The 16,801-nt window shown below is 44.1% G+C and overlaps 1 protein-coding gene across 2 annotated transcripts in view; it reads right to left on the bottom strand.

The window, feature by feature from the left end:
• Positions 1-16,801, bottom strand: part of KAT2B (lysine acetyltransferase 2B) — a 104,115-nt gene that overhangs the window by 55,898 nt on the left and 31,416 nt on the right. For both annotated transcript variants that reach the window (XM_059064113.2, XM_059064114.2), the window contains exon 2: positions 12,990-13,116. In XM_059064113.2, the coding sequence (XP_058920096.1) occupies positions 12,990-13,116 (127 nt within the window). The remainder of the gene's footprint in view (positions 1-12,989; positions 13,117-16,801) is intronic.

The following is a 16,801-nucleotide window of genomic DNA, read 5'->3' as shown; positions in this document are numbered from 1 at the left end:
CCCCACAGAATCACCCACCTGTTGCCCACAGAGGGAACTGGCTTAATAATGCACCCATATCGGCCACCTTCTCCTCCTGGTCTCACTTTCCCACTCCCCTACCTCCATCCCAAATAAACTAGGACTTGCACTCAAATCCTTGTCTTTGACTCTGTGTCTGTGGGACCTCAAACAAAGATATCTGATCGAAAGCGTTTTCAGAGAGGTAAGAGGATTACATACCAAGAGGGTGGGCCTTCCACATGTCCGTGAGGAAAGCCAGATTAAAGGGGTTTAAGTTAGAGGGGCAGAGGCCACCCACCTTTCATTCCTTTCTAATGCAGAAAAGCAATGGAAAGGCAGAGGAAAGGGCCCAAGTCACGGGCCACTGGTGATGAGCGTAGGTGTGCACACACCTACATGTGCACGGGTGTGCACCTCTAGACAGCGTTTCTAACAGGGAAGGGGGAGGAAGGAAATTTGGTGAGGTCTGCCTTAGGTACCATAGATACATCCACAGATACATCTCAGCTTGACAACGCAAACACTGCATTACTACATTATGTACACATGAACGTCAGTATTCAAATCTATTACTTCCTACTTGGCTGTACAATATGTGGCTTCATCACTTTCTAACAGATGCCCTTTTAGGTAGAACATTGGCTGGGTCATCTTGTTTTCTCAGGAATGCAAAATTTTCTTTGAGGTTAGTCCGAAGCCTTTGGGAGACAGGCCTTATTCTGACAAGTAGGTCAAAATTTTTATGACACTTATTTACAGAAACAATTTTATTTAAGACTGTTTTGGTCTTGTAATGTTTTAATCTCTTTCCAGTGATAAGTTATGAAAGCAGTCTCCAATATAATATAAATGCCTTCAGATTCTCCGAACTATGAAACAGTCTAATTAAGGTGCTAACATATAGTGGCTTTAACTCGTAGAAGTCTATGCCATGATTCATTTTTGAAAGCAAGTGGTTCACTTTCTTTAAGCCACAAACGCTTTGCCCAGATAAATCCTTAATCAGAATTTAGAAAGAGTTGCTCTTTCTAAACAGAGGTTGAAACAGAGGTTGGAAGCTCCAATTTTCAAAATGGGGTGGGAGTTGGCCAGGGGGCGGGCAGCATCTCCTCTCCTTGTTGGGGCTCTAAGCTGCATGGTATGAAAACCACGATATTCTGAAGAGTAGACTAGATAAAACTTAAAATGCTTAAGACATGAGACCTGAGGAGGTCCATTTCCTTCTGATTCTGTGCATAAGGAAATCCATAATCTCTCCTCCAAGATCTGTGTGTGACCCCAAGTAGAGAGGACTAGAGCTGGAGATACGGGGAAATGGAAACGAAGCTGCAGGTTCCCACAGGGAGGAAGGGCGAGGCTGTGCTGGACAAATGGGGGTGTCCCTCACAGCTGAGAGGGTAGGAATCTTCCTCCAAGAATAAAGGAAGGGTGGGTCGGGGGGTGAAGGGAGATATACTGAGGCAGAAGGGTGACGGTGCACGAAAAGTGTTAAGCTTCCTAGAATGAATGATGGGGTGGGGGTGGGGGAGATCAGATGAAAACAAAGGGAGTGGACCACCCACTCGAGAAGGAAAAAAGCAGCTCTGGACAAGTTGCCATGAAAGAGAAGCTTCCGTATAGTGAGAAAGCCGGCACGGGCAGATACGACCACATGGCATCAATGCTTAGTCGTCTGCACCTGCCCCATTCTCAGACTCTCCAAGCATGGGCCCCTTTCACCAACACTCCTTTTCAGTCTCTGAGCATCTAGCACTCAGCTTTTCCCTCTCACCAAATCCACATCACCAGCTAACGTCTCCTCACACCCGAATCATCCATCCCCACACCCTACCTCACCACCTCGCCATCCGAACAACCAGTGCACCACCATCCTGGCAAACTTGACTCCGGGATTAAAATCCTCAAGGCCATCCTCAAAACAGCAACTCCCTCTTGCCAAGGAGCCCGGCACTCACTCCTTCACTGTCCTTCTTCCCCCAACCAGTGTCACCACCAGACGCAGCTGAGCTTTCCCACCCCTACCTTTGTGATCACTGGGATCTCAAGCCCACGGCACAAAACAACCCCCAGACTGCTCTGCTGCCATGAGAGTCTCCCTAAAGCCCCACTGTCCTCATCAACCCCATCTCCACCAAATCCAGAGACGTCTCCTGACTCTTGGGGGCTGCTGAGCAGAATTAGATAGACCCCACAGTCAACACCACGTCATGCCAACACCCAGATACACTTCACTCTAACTGTAAAGCGAAACTACTTACTGAACTCGTATTCAACTAAAAAGAGCCACTTATCATTGAAAAAAAAAAACCTCTTAATGTTTTCCAAAGAAACCTTTTTGATGCAAATAAGCTCCCTTCGATGAACCAAAAGCATATTTTCTTGAAGATATATGCCTCTATTATTTACAAGCCTGGAGGCATATATTAAAAAAATAAAAATCTGTAAACTACAATGTACAAATCTATAGCAGTTAATCGGCCACAGAACTCATAACACTGAGTCAGTGCTATTTAAAGCTTTGATACATGTTCCCTAATGTATCTGCCCAATAAATTTTGCATCCATGTCCATCATATCAGCAGTGTGCTAGAATACCCCTTTCCCCATGCTTGCCAACAGTGAAGGATCATGCTCAGTCATTTAATCAGTCTTTTGAAAATTAATCAGGGTCCCCCACTGTTTTGATCTGCATTCGCTGGAACGCCCCTGGAGTTGTTTGTTTTTCATGTTACTGGCCATTTGTATTTGTTCTTTTGTGCACTACCTATTCATGCCCTCTGCCTGCTTTTTTAGGATGTGGGTATTTTTCTAATTGCTTGAAAGAGCTTTCCGTCTATCCTCCTGGATTTCATTGGGGTTTTTGTTTGTTAGGTTGTGGTTTGGTTATATAGGAATTTTACATTTTTCAGAAAGTCAAACTCTATGTCTGGCATTTCTTTAAGATCTTGCTTGCAAAGGTCTTTCCCATAGAACCAAAAGATGACAAAAATGTATTTTCTCCTAGCTCTTCAACAGGTTTGTTCTTAACATTTAAAACATTCCTCCACTGAAACATCAATATCATAAAAGACCAAAAAAAAAAGGCAGAGGAACTGTTCCATGTCAGAGAAGACTGAAGAGGCCGGCTGTGATGTTGTGATGTATATAAAGAAACATATTTGATCTTTGTCCCCTTTCCTACCACAGAGCTCCAAAAACTCTTGGAATTTCATAAGTCATTCCAAAACCCTTGGAATTCCATAAGTAAAGGTGAAAGGAGTGTCTGTTGTTATTCCTACGGAACAAGACCTCCGTTAAAACCCCTAACTGAAGGGCACGTGAAGGTTCCAGTAGTTGAAGCCTGGAGGTGCTGGGAGGGCAGCTCGCTTGGACAAAGCAGAGGAGCTTCAGGCTCCTTCCACCCCACCCTGCTCTGTGCATCTCTTCCATCTGGCTGTTCCTGACTTGTATCCTTTTTATAAAAAGCCAGAAATCTAGTAAGTAAACTGTGAGCCACTCTAGAAAATTCTCCAACTCCAGGAGGGGGCCGTAGGAACCTCTGATATACAGCCGATCAGTCAGAAGCACGGGTTAGGACCTGAACTTGGGATCGGCTTCTGAGCCCTTACCCTCAGATAAGGGGTCTGTGGGATCTGTGCTAACTACAGGCAGATAGTATCAGAATCCAGTTAAGTCGCAGCACACCCAGTCAGTGTCTGCTGGAGAGCTGGAGAACCGCTCGGTGTGGAAAAACCTGCACATCTGGTGTCAGAAGCCTTCCGGATGTGCTGGGTGTGAGAAGACTCACTGCTTTCCGTTCACATGACAACTAAATACATATGTAATTCTAGACCGGGTGCTTAACGGAGAGGAAAATATGCTCTAAAAGACATTTTGGGGTCAACTATAAAACTGGAATACAAGCAGTAGATTAAGTCTTACATTAATGTTAATATTTACTGAAGTTGGTAACTAAACTGAAGTTATGTAAAAGACTATCTGGGAATTCCCTGGCAGTCCTGTGGTTGGGACTCAGAGCTTTCACTGCCGTGGTCCAGGTTTGATCCCTGGCCGGGGAACTAAGATCTTGCGTGCATTGCGGTGTGGCCAAAAAAATTAAAAATTTAAAAAAAAAAAAAAAAAAGAATATCCTTAAATTTAGAAAATACATATGTATTTAAGAGAAAAAAAACATGATGTAAATGCAACTTATTCTCATATGGTCCAGGAAGAAAGTATAATACATACAAATACACACACACACACAGACTCGTATATATGATATCAGTCTGTGTGTGTATCTGTGTGTGCACATGCACGCACACACAAACACACATATGAGAGCAAATGACAAAGCAAATAGGGCAAAATGTTACCAATAGGTAAATCTGGACAAAAGATACATGGGATGCGCCTTGTTACTATTCTCATGACTTTTCTGTAAGTTTGAAATTATTTCCAAATAAATAGTTTTTTTAAAAAATCATTCTTGGGCTTCCCTGGTGGTGCGGTGGTTGAGAGTCCGCCTGCCGATGCAGGGGACATGGGTTCGTGCCCTGGTCCAGGAAGATCCCACATGCCACGGAGCGGCTGGGCCTGTGAGCCATGGCCGCTGAACCTGCGCGTCCAGAGCCTGTGCTCCACAACGGGAGAGGCCACGACAGTGAGAGGCCCGCATACCGCAAAAAAAAAAAAAAATCATTCTTCCATCTAGAATTTGATAATCAAATGTAAAAAAGCACTCTATTTTCATTTCAAATTGTGTTCCAAGAGCCTGGTACAAAGCATCCATATAAATACCCAAGAATGGCCAACCCTTGACTTGTGGGAAAAGCTCCCTTCTGCCCAGCGCTGTTGCCCACAGTGTCCAGGGCATGGGGGCGCAGGGGGACGCAGGGGAAGGGGTACGTCAAGGACTGGGAGGCTCCACCACCTTGCATCTACCAGCAGGGTGGACCCTACCACCCTGCAGGGCTGAGTCAGACTTGCAAACACCCAGGGTGCCAGAGCGACCTGCCAAAACCTGCTGCCAGGAATCACAGTGCAGCTGTGGCCTTGCTGGGAACAGGAAATGCACTGTCACTGCAAGCTGTGACCTTCACTCACTCAGCTCTGGCCCCGTCGATCTGTCCTGCACTTCTCCTGCGGACAGCCTGCCAGTCCCCACACGCCCTGCGGCGGGAACAGGCGGCTGCTGGGCAGGCTGCTACCACAGCTCTGCTCCTCTGGACCAGAAAGAAAGCAAACGGTGCAGCATCTGTAGGATCTGTGAGCTGTTCCCATACAGTTTTTGTTCATGGGAATTTTTTTTTTTTTTTTTTTTTTCAGTATGTGGACCTCTCACTGCTGCGGCCTCTACCGTTGCGGAGCACAGGATCCGGACGCTCAGGCTCAGCGGCCATGGCTCACGGGCCCAGCCGCTCCACGGCATGTGGGATCCTCCCAGACCGGGGCACGAACCCGCGTCCCCTGCATTGGCAGGCGGACTCTCAGCCACTGAGCCACCAGGGAAGCCCCTGTTCATGGGAATTTGAAGTCAAGGCTAGAAGAGGTCAAATGAAGTATTTCAATGAAAGCTTCTGAATTGACTATGTGCAAAAGGCTTATAATTTAACAGTAGTTTCCTAAAATGGAAAAGAATCTGAAAAAGAATAGATAGATAAACTGAGTCACTTTGCTGTACACCTGAAACTAACTCAACATTGTAAATCATCTATACTTCAATAAAAAATAAATTTTTAAAAAGGAATGTTTTTAAATTAAATAAATAAAAGTGGTTTCACCTTTAGTAATCTCAGATCTGGAATGAAGAAAAAGGGTAGTTTAAGAGTAAGAACCTTAAGAGAGTTCAGTCCAACAGAAATATGATGTGAGCCACATATATACTTTTAAATACTCTAGTAACCACTTTATTTTTTCTTATAATAAATGGTCAAGAAACACTTATTTTAATTTTTTTTAATTTCTTTTGGCCACTCCACGCCACTTATGGGATCTTTATTCCCCGACTAGGGATTGAACCCGGGCCCCCTGCAGTGGACGCACGGAGTCCTAACCACTGGACCACCAGGGAAGAAGTCCCTAGTAACCACTTTAAAAAAGGTAAAAAGAAATAGGTGAAATTCGTTTTAATATATTTTATCTAACCTAATATATACTAAATTATTTCAACATGTACTCAATATTAAAAATATTTTACATTCTTTTCTCATACTAAGTCTTCAAAATTGGTGTGCATTTTCCAAGGGCAGCACATTTCAACTCGAGCAGCCACAGGTGGCTACTATGTTGCACAGGACAGGTACCGATCATAAACCATGAAACCTCCTCCACAAATAAATGCAACCAGCCGTCTCTTTAGCATTACTAAATGTAACGGATATCTACTAATGAAGAAACAATCCAATTAAGCCCAAGGAACTAAATGTATTAGGAACCAGAGAAAAAGTCAGTCCTTCATCCCGTATAGAAAACCAATAAGGGTATAGAGAACTATAGTTATACAAGCAGGAACACTGCAGTGCAGGTCCCGGAAGTCCTTTATTGTCTGTACCAAGGGCTGGGGTAGTCAGCCCTTGGAGGTGAGTAGGGTTCCCCCAGCAGAGAAAGAAGGAGAGGCATGGCAGGTGCTGTGCACCTCCACATCCAAGGCAGAGGTGGGAGAAAGTGTGAAGACCCTTCAGAGAAGGTGGAGCAACCCGAGGACCAAAACGCAACCCAGGAGGAGGAAAGGCCTGACCCACCTCGCATGCTCAGCTGAAGTGGGCCTTCATCCTGAGAATGAGAGGCCGCCCAGTGGGCTGAAGCAGGAGAATGTGACCACATTAGGTCGCTAGTGCTTTCTTGGGAAGCCAGGTGGGCAAGCATGGAGATGGGGCCTTCAGGTGCTATTGCAGATGCGACCACAGAAGGCAGAGAAGCAGCCTGAATACAGGCAGAGCTGGTGGGAGGTGCACTCAGACAACATCCACAGGACTTCGTGACCCAAGGAGCACAGGGAAAAGGAATAACCTACATCAGGTGCGCACGAAAAATGCTACCAGGTTTATCCCCTAGCTGCGGCTGTACCAGACTCACAGCTCCTGACAACTCTGAAGCCCATGTAGAAAAAACAGAGGACCCCCAGCCAAGAGGAATATGCAGACCTGACCCAGGCGGCTGTGTCCGTGTTCTGGCCAGGCCCCATACTTCTGTCACTTGGCATTTGCCCGGGACATGTGTAAATGGGGACTAGGTGTGACTAAGTGGTGAAGGGGTTTGCAAATGCGGCAAAGCCAGAGAAGAGGTGTTGGATCAATAGTCCATGAGAAAAATACTGGTAAGATACAACATATTGTTCAAGAAATAAGCTCTGGTGTAATTGTTAATGCTGGTCTTTACTTTCCTTGGAAAGTTTCTACCGTAAATAAGCAGGTAAGCAGAGGTAACCATAGGAATATATACCAATTTCCACTTCTGTGATGTTTAAATATATGTGTGTGTATCAGAAAAAAACTGATGACATTAAAAAACAATCAGAAACCAGGACTTCCCTGGTGGCACAGTGGTTAAGAATCTGCCTGCCAATGCAGGGGACACCGGTTTGATCCCTGGTCCAGGAAGATCCCACATGCCTCAGAGCAACTAAGCCCATGCGCCACAACTACTGAGCCTGAGCCCTAGAGCCCGTGAGCCACAACTACTGAGCCCACGTGCTGCAACTACTGAAACCCGTGCACCTAGAGCCCGTGCTCCGCAACAAGAGAAGCCACTGCAAAGCGAAGCCCGCGTACCGCAACGAAGAGTAGCCACTGCTCGCCGCAACTAGAGGAAGCCCGCGTGCAGCAATGAAGACCCAATGCAGCCAAAAATTTTTTTTTAATTAAATGAAAAAAAAATCAGAAACCTTCCTAAAACTGCAAAAAATGATCAATAGTCAAATTGAATAATCAGTATGTTCAGGCACAGTTCAGAACAATGGACTCCAAAATAACAACAAAAATTCCAATTGTGTTTTGATCACAATGGTGTTCCTACTGTCCTGGCCATAAAAGGAGGTTGCTATTTAAACAAGCAGTCCCAAAATAAGAAATTTTGATTAATACTAAAGTAAGGAGACATGTTTGGGCCAACTGAAGTACTTTGTTAGTATCCTTCGCCAAATTTTTATTAACTGAATGTACTTATACCAATCCCAAATATCAAATAATTTCAGAGAATGGAGTAGAAGGTTCTAGGCCAGCACTACCCAATAGAAATATAATGCAAGCCACACATGTAATTTTAAGTTTTCCAGTAGCAACACTGAAAAAAGAAACAGGTGAAATTAATTTGAATAATACATTTTATTAACCCAAAATATCCAAAATATTATCATTTCAACATGTAATCAAAATTAATGAGATATCTCACCTTTTTTTTCACACTAAGCTTTCAAAATCTGGCCTGTGTTTCACACCTACAGCTCATCTCAATCTAGAGCAGCTACAATTCAAGGGCTCATTAGCCAAATGTAGCAAGTGGCTATAGTACTAGACAGCGTAGGTCTAGACTAACAATTGCATTCTGTGGATGAAGATAGTGAACAGCAAAGTGGTTAGGGGACTGGTAAACTGCCAAGCCAGGCGTAGAATTGTTAGTTTCTAACTCCTGACCGAATGTTCTTTCTATTTAATCAGCCCATCAGCCCTGCAGTAGCCCTGCGTTTGACACCCAGGAGACACAGAAGAGTATCAAATTAAGGCAGGCCAAGGACGCCTGGGATGAAAGTCACTGTCAGGAGACTGCATGAAACCAGAGCTCACTGTCAAAAGACTGTGTATGGCTGAGCCAAAGGACACCCAACAGCAAATCAACAGAACAAACACCATCTCAATCGATACGCCTGAGTGTTTTGTTTTGACAAGTCCAAGAACACTACATATATTGTAGGATCTAAATTCATCATACTCAGAATAGTAACTGTGAAAATAGCACAGTGCACACAAATCGAAATGTTTTTGAGAATTCAAGCTTGCATGACACTGGACAGAATTCCCTAGACCCCGACCTCGACTTTGTTGGTAATATTTAAGAAGTCATGTGCAGGCATAAGAAGAGATGTCTGGCAAAAAGAAAAAAAAGTGGGGAGGGAAATTGTCAAATGTTAATCATTGTTAAAGCTGGCTGATGGATACAAGGCAGTTTATTAAATGATTCTAATGATTCTTCCTACCTTGATACATATGTGGAAGTTTCCACAATAAAAAGTTTTTAAAGGGAATTCCCTGGCAATCCAGTGGTTAGGACTCCAGATCCCGCAAGCCTTGTGGGCAGCCAAAAAAAAAGGTCTTTAAAAAATGGGAATGGGGAGTAGGCATAATCCTCCTTCTAGAAGAGGAAAAAGTTTTCTCAAGCCCTGGCACTAAGACCAATAAATAATCTATGGCATTCGGGCAATAATTCCAAGAGCACTTGAAAATATGCAGACATCCCAATTATAAGAAAGCAAACTGAATAGAGAGGAGAAACGAACCAACAGTGGAAAAATATTTTTAAAACACCTACAAACCCCAATACCCTGAGAAAATCACTGTCAGCAATGCAACACATATCCTTCCAGATCATCTCCTGTTCGTATGTATTAAAATATTATCTAACCTAAAGAAATGAGATTATCCTCATGGTGCTGTTCTCAAGTCAGCAGCCCTGCATCTGGGAATGACCACCTTCCGGGTAGTTCTCACAGAGTGAAACTCAGGGTTGGTGGAGTGACAGACACCACACTAATCAGCCCCTCCTCTGAGGATTTAAATCCTGAACCAATACTCCAAGGGACAGAGGTTAATGGACTTGAATCATACAGGGTCCTGGACAGAAGGCCCATGAATTCCTGCAGCTGGGATCCCAGGACCTGACTGATAACCGGGTTTCCCTCTGTTTCTGGCTTGTGGAAGCGACCAGTACTCTTCTTATGAACACGGTTTTCTCATTCAAACTGGACAGAGTTCCCATCTCTTGTTTGAAGTAAAGAACCCTAATAAGAGTAATAAGAACACATTAATCCTCCAGGTGTTGTGTTAAAATTCTTATAGGCATTCATTCACTTAATCCTCACGGTGCTCCCATGAGGTAAATACTATTATTAACTCCATTTCAGAACTGAAAAACTGGAGGGCCAGGCTGATTACAGAATATGCCACAATTCACAGCTTCTGGCTGTTGAGCAAGGATTTGAACTTGTGCTGGTGGATCTTGTCATTTAGTCCTCCAATTAAGCTGCTTTCTGACCTGCTTTTTTCATTAATAATACATTAAGAATATCTTTCCATGCTGGAAAACACATCTTTTGTTAATAGCCATATTGAATTTCATAATATATATTTTCATAATTCAACCAAGGATCTCCTCCATTAGGATATTTAGATTGTTTCTAGTTTTTTTAACATCATGAATATGGCTATAATAGCTGCCCTTTTAATCTGAAGGCACATCTTAACTTATATTTAGATTAGCTTTCTGGCATGGATTTGTCAGGTCAAAGGATATGTACCCTTTTTTTTCCATTCTCGATTACGTACTGTCAAATAAGGGTACTTGTTTTCAAAGCTTGTTAAGAAATACAAAAGGGAACAAAGTTGGCTTTTCTTTGAGAAAGGCTGTTTCTGCCTTTGGGCATTCCTGTGTGTTGACCTGCTCAGAAAAGAGACAATCTGTGCAGCTAACAAAGAAAAAGGACTCTGTCTTTAAATGTTAATTGGTGTAGGATAATAGGATTTCCCAATCAATACCAAACACAGTTCAAGTCCAGTGTTTAAGGAGTTCTCTACTACATCATATTTCCTGAGGCAATTCTAAAGGGCATCACTCAGGGATCGATAGTGGAAAAGGTGAGTTAAAAGCAAAGATATTCCTGTGAGTTTTGGCATCTGTCCTTTGCACTGGCTGCTTCAAAAATCAGAACTTACATTATTTGAGACACCAGTTAAATTAACACATAGATGTGATTATCAATGCTTTTATTTCTCTTGTGAGATTGATGTTCTCTATTTCATTTTCTCAGAAGGTCACTCCAGTGCAGTAACTTCCTGAGGAGGTCACACTAGTATCTACTTTTTTGCTCTATAGGGACTGAAATCCTCTCCAGCTGAGTACAAAGTAACACTTCAGACTAGACCTAACTCCAGGCTAACGAAGGCTGATGCTCCACCATCTGATATCAGCAGGAAGCTTTAGAGAAATATGATGGCTAAAAGGAGCCACCCATACCATATGACCCTGCAATCCCACTCCTGGGCATATATCCAGAGAAAAACATGATCCAAAAGGATACACGCACCCCAGTGTTCACAGCAGCACTATTCACAATAGCCAAGACATGGCAACAACCTGAATGTCCACTGACAGATGAATAGATAAAGAAGATGTGGCACATGTATACAATGGAATATTACTCAGCCATAAAAAAGAATGAAATAATGCCATTTGTAGCAACATGGATGGAGCTAGACATTGTCATACTGAGTGAAGTAAATCAGACAAAGACAAATATCATATGATATCGCTTATAGGCAGAATCTTAAAAAAATGATACAAATGAACTTATTTACAAAACCGAAACAGACTCACAAACGTAGAGAATGAACTTATGGTTATCAGAGGGGAAGGGTGTGGGAGAGGGATAGTTAGGGAGTTTGGGATTGACATGTACCCACATTATATTTAAAATGGATAACCAACAAGCATCTATAATATAGCACAGGGAACTCTGCTCAATATTATGTAGCAACCTAAATGGGAAAAGAATTTGAAAAAGCATAGATACATGTATATGTATCAACTGAATCACTTTACTGTACACCTGAAACTAACATGACATTGTTAATCAACTGTACTCCAATATAAAATTAAAAGTCTAAATAAATAGAGACTTCCCTGGTGGTCCAGCAGTTGAGAATCCACCTTCTAATGCAGGGGACGCAGGTTCAATTCCTGGTCGGGGAACTAAGATCCCACATGCCACAGGGCAACTAAGCCAGAGCACTGCAACTACAGAGCCCAGGCACTCTGGAGCCCATGTGCCACACCTAGAGAGAAGCCCTCGTGCCACAATGAAAGATCCTGCGTGCTGCAACTAAGACCCAACACAGCGAAAATAAATAAATAAAGTTTAAATTAAAAAATAAATAAACAAATGGAGCCACCCCCTTATAAAGGGTCAGATGGAAAAGGCCAAAGTACATTAGTGAGAATGTTTGGCACTGCGTCCCTGCAACACTGGACAGTAAACTGGACACAGAGACGTTCTTTGGGAGACCAGACAGCTGAAGGCAGAAAAGTAAATAAAATAAGCACAAGAGTCTCAGATCCCTTGGGAACTGGAATTTTAATATCTCGGGAAAACGAATTACTCAGTAACTCTTACCCACTCAAACAAAATACAATTTAAAAAGAAAACCTGTATTCTAAAACTAGGATCAGAACATGGAACATATTAGCACAGACCTGTTGACTGATTCTGGCAGAGTCTATCTGGCCAGGCTCACAATGATTATCTTGCAGGGACAGATAAGAAAGTTGAAAGGGAAAACACAAGTAAATATTTACCAAGCACAACCCCAAGGAAGAAAAGAGCTAGCAGACACAGGAAACTAAAGAATATGAAGATAAAATGAAGCATTCCCAGAAAGTTCAGGGAATCAGAAAATAATAAGAAAAATGAGAATCAGAATCAGGACATGTTATGTGTTAATCTAAGTAGCTTGGTTGCCACGTTTCATCTTATTTGGCAATCCCCTTCTCCCTCACTCCCCCACCAACTCCATCCCAGTCAACCAGCTCTTAGGGAAAACCGGGAAGAGACAGATGAGGAATCCATGCAAACAGTACAGGATTTGTCTCCCATGTGAAGCCTCCCCAGCAGATTCATGAAGCTAAAGAGTCTCTTTTGGAGGTGAGGTGTGCAAGTCTGGTTAACCCATGAATTCAGTAAGTTAGAAACTGCAGGCAACAATGACATCATTGGTCTCCTTGAAGATTTAGGAACTCACCGAGGGCATGGCTACAACTCCGGCAGGATTCCGTCAGACTGACAATTATTTGCTGCAGGTCGGCTCTGGGGGGAGTGGGAGAAGGGTTGGGGTTTTTCCAGCCATTACATTTACAAGATTCCTCAGCCTAAAAAAAAAAGAATAGAGAAACAACGTTATGTAACAGGCAGCAATGGACTGAATGTATTACACGCGAATAATACACTCTAGTCATGTGACAGCTACCCTCCCCACTCCAGACTTAATAATATTCTCTATATTCACAAGAAACGAATACAGAAAGAAAGCAAAGAAGGTGTGTGACTTGGGCCTTTGGGTTTTTTTGTTGTGTTTTTGGTTTGGGTTTCTTTTCTGCTGGCTGGAATCCAAGTACTGCCTCAGAAAAAGGACCATCCCATACACTTCGGTAACACCGCCCCAAGCGAGCCTCCATGGGGGGTCAATTCCAAGGAAGTCCATCCATAAAGCTTCCCAAAGGGATGAGCCAGACTCCTGAGGTCCCTGCAACACAGCTAGGGCTCCAGCTGCAACTCTGCCCCGCGGAACTGAAGAAGTCAGCAATCTTGGGGACTGAGGAGGGACACAGCAGTTGAAGCCACATGTGCAGGGTCCTCCAAGTCCTTTGGGGGACCCCAGCTGTAGAAGTGGACAGGGCTTGCCACGTTGTCTGGGATTTCTACCTCTGTGTATTTCCCAGGCCTTCTGTACTAGAATACTATTATTTTAGCAATGCTTGATAGAAATCTTCCTTAACTTCTTCCACTTACTTCACACTTCCCCACCTTCTTAGAGAACAGCGAATATGATTGAGCATTTCAGTGATGACTTGGGTTGTGAAGCAGAGGGCAAGGATGGAAAGATATCGATTATTCCCAATTACTCTACTAAGCTACCATGCTGGGTATTCAGGGGTCATAAGTTGTGGAAGGCAATGTGGAAGGCTTGCACTGAATGACTCAAGCCACTTAGAATTCTACCCACTTCTGGTGTATCCTTCACCACTCCATCCCTCTCTTATTTACTGCTTCAAATCTGCTGTGGCTGGGAAACCAAAAAATTAATTGTTAGAACAACATGAGACACAGGCAGATTCATTCTGGGCCTTCTACGCGCTCTGTCCAATACGGGAGTCACAAGCCACGTGTGGCTATCACGCTCTTGAAATGTGGCTTGTGCACACTGAAATGCATTGTAGGTGTAAAATACACAGAGTTAGAAGATAGGCGTGAGGGAAAAAAAGTGTCAGTAATTTTCATATTCATTACATGTTGAAATGTCAATATTTTAGATACATGGAGTTAAACAAGAGATATTAAAATTCATTTGACCTGTTTCTTTTTACTTAATGTGGCCACCAGAACATTTAAAATTACACATGTGGTTCACATTACACTTCCACTGGACAGCACTGGCCTTGAAACAAATCGCAGTAGATTTCTGTGCTTGGGCTTCGTGTTAGATCTTTTGTTCCCTCAGACGTCTCTCCTCCCTGCTTTGGATCCTGCCCCCCACCCCACCCTCCATCCCCTCGTGTACCAGATGGCTGAAGTTAACAGGAGTCTGATTTGTAGAAAATTCCAGAATGGCTGCTGCCTTGACCTCACACAAAAAACTCTCCAAGAGAGGAACAGTTTCTGAAGTATAGGCGTGTATAGGAGAGTAAGAAAAGAAAGAATAAATAATTGGCAAGGCAGGAAGGGTCAAGGTAGAAGAAGAAAAATCTGCTTTGGATGGTAAGTCCTCTCCAGGGGGTCCCGTGAACCTGGCAAGCCCAACCCGATGGCGCCTCACATTTCATCACAGCGCAGAGGGGCAGGATGGGCCCGAGGAAGGGCCTTACACCAGTTACCCCAACAGAGCAGCCCCCCACGAGTAGCCCCCGTCACCCTCCTCTGTTTGGCCAGGCACCAGGCAGGACTAGGCAGGACCTGCTGTTACCCCCATTGCTCTGCTACTAAGCTGAGCTGGGCCATGAAATTCTCTGCCGTGAGCCATCCGCCTCCTTAGAGACTTGGAAAGGTCTCCGAGGCCATGTTCTTGAGGGGGATACTCATGAGAACCTGCTCCCCGGAAAGCAGACTGGAGGGCTGGGGGAGACACCCCCCCATGGGCCCCTCCCCTTCTGATCGAGAGAGAGCTACTTGAAGGGACTCCCACAGCCCCCAGCTTCTCTGAGAGCTTGGTCTGATCCTGCTGACCTTTCCAAAATGGCCTTTGGTTGGAAAAAGAAAAGTGATGACAAATCAAGTAAATTAAGGAGAGCAGGACAAACCTAAGAAGAGAAAACAGTGATATCCAGAAACCCTGAGTTCGGAGAACTACATTCTAAGCCAGACAAAGACTACTATGCATACCGAGTCACTCACTACCACAGTATGTGCTGAGGGCCTACTATGGGCCGGGTACTTTTGCTGGGTATGGAAGGGAACGAAGAAAGATCCGGCCTGTCCTCATGGAGCTGACACTGGTGTACTGCAGGAGAGGGCAAACAGGCAACACCAAGAAGCACATCATACAGTATGTCAGAGAGTGACGGTGCTCGGAAAGAAAGATGGAGCAATGGATACAGGGGGGTTCAGGGAACAGTGAGATCGAATGTGCAATTTTAACCAGGCCTTTTAGAGAAGGTGGCATTCAACCAAAGCCTTGACCATTAGGCACCTGGCGGAAGAGCATCGCAGGCAGAGGAAACAGCCAGCGCAAAGGCGAGCATGCCTGGTCTCCTCAACACAAAGGCCAGCACGGCCAGAGCACAGCAAGTAAAGGAAAGAGCCGCAGACAGCGAGGTAAGGTGGACGTGGCGGGGAATCCTATAAGGCCTCCCGGGCGATGATAAAGACTTTAGCCTGGTTACTTGATCTCTTCCCTTCCTCTCAAACAGGATCCTCCAGGCTTGAAGCAGGGACAGGAACGGAGCGCAAAGACATGAGGTAGGGTGTCTCCAAACTCATTTCTTTCTCTTTCACTTTTTCCTTTAGTCATTAGGGTCAACCATCCCCACTTGCTTTTTTCTTTTTCTTTAATGGCAATCACTAAGGCAAAAAAAAAAAAAAAAAAGTCCATCCATTTTCCTGTCCCTAAATTACATGAGCAAACATCCTATTTCCTTCTTCTGTTAACTTCCAGTCCAGGACCAATGATGCATTCTATCACACGGAGAAACACCATAATTCCTAATACAATCCAGAACTTAATAAATCCATGCTATCTGGATAGAAAGGAACGCCAACACCTTCACCGAGGCCCACCGAGGGAATACAGGACTGTAATAAATGTGCCGAGTTGCCTAGTCAAGGGTTTCCTAACTTAGTAAGGCCAAGGATTAATGTTAGGGTTTGAGGTCAATTGGATAAGGACTAAAGTTCAGAATGCTGAGGAATCATGTGACTTGGAAGACTGTCCTCAATTTGCCTCAGCAACCCCTTTAGCTTTTGACAAACATGATGGATTTTGCATCTTGGCAGGTTAGCAACCACAGCCTAAGTCTCCTTCTTTGGCAGGCTGGCTCGGGGCAGGAAGTAAAACTGGCAGGAACTGTGTATAGACCAGAATTAAACCCACCAGAGCCAGCATCTGTGACTCCAGATTCTCAGAGAGACGGTGACCTAGTTAAGCATGAAGTTCCTCATTACAGGAAGCTGAGAAGCCAGCGTGCTCTGAATCAATCCCATACACTCCACATCTACGAGAAGAGCCATCAGCCTGGACAAAACAGGCTGGACAAAAAGGTCTGAGTCCACAGGTAAGAAACCCCTCGGTATGTGCTTGGGTCTGATGGGACCTCCCCACTGCTTTTCACACAGTGTTCAGAC

The sequence above is a fragment of the Kogia breviceps genome, chromosome 5, assembly GCF_026419965.1.
Source record: "Kogia breviceps isolate mKogBre1 chromosome 5, mKogBre1 haplotype 1, whole genome shotgun sequence".
NCBI classification, from domain to species: domain Eukaryota; kingdom Metazoa; phylum Chordata; class Mammalia; order Artiodactyla; family Physeteridae; genus Kogia; species Kogia breviceps.
Note: the sequence above shows the minus strand (reverse complement) of the source record. Positions and strands in the feature narration are given on the sequence as shown.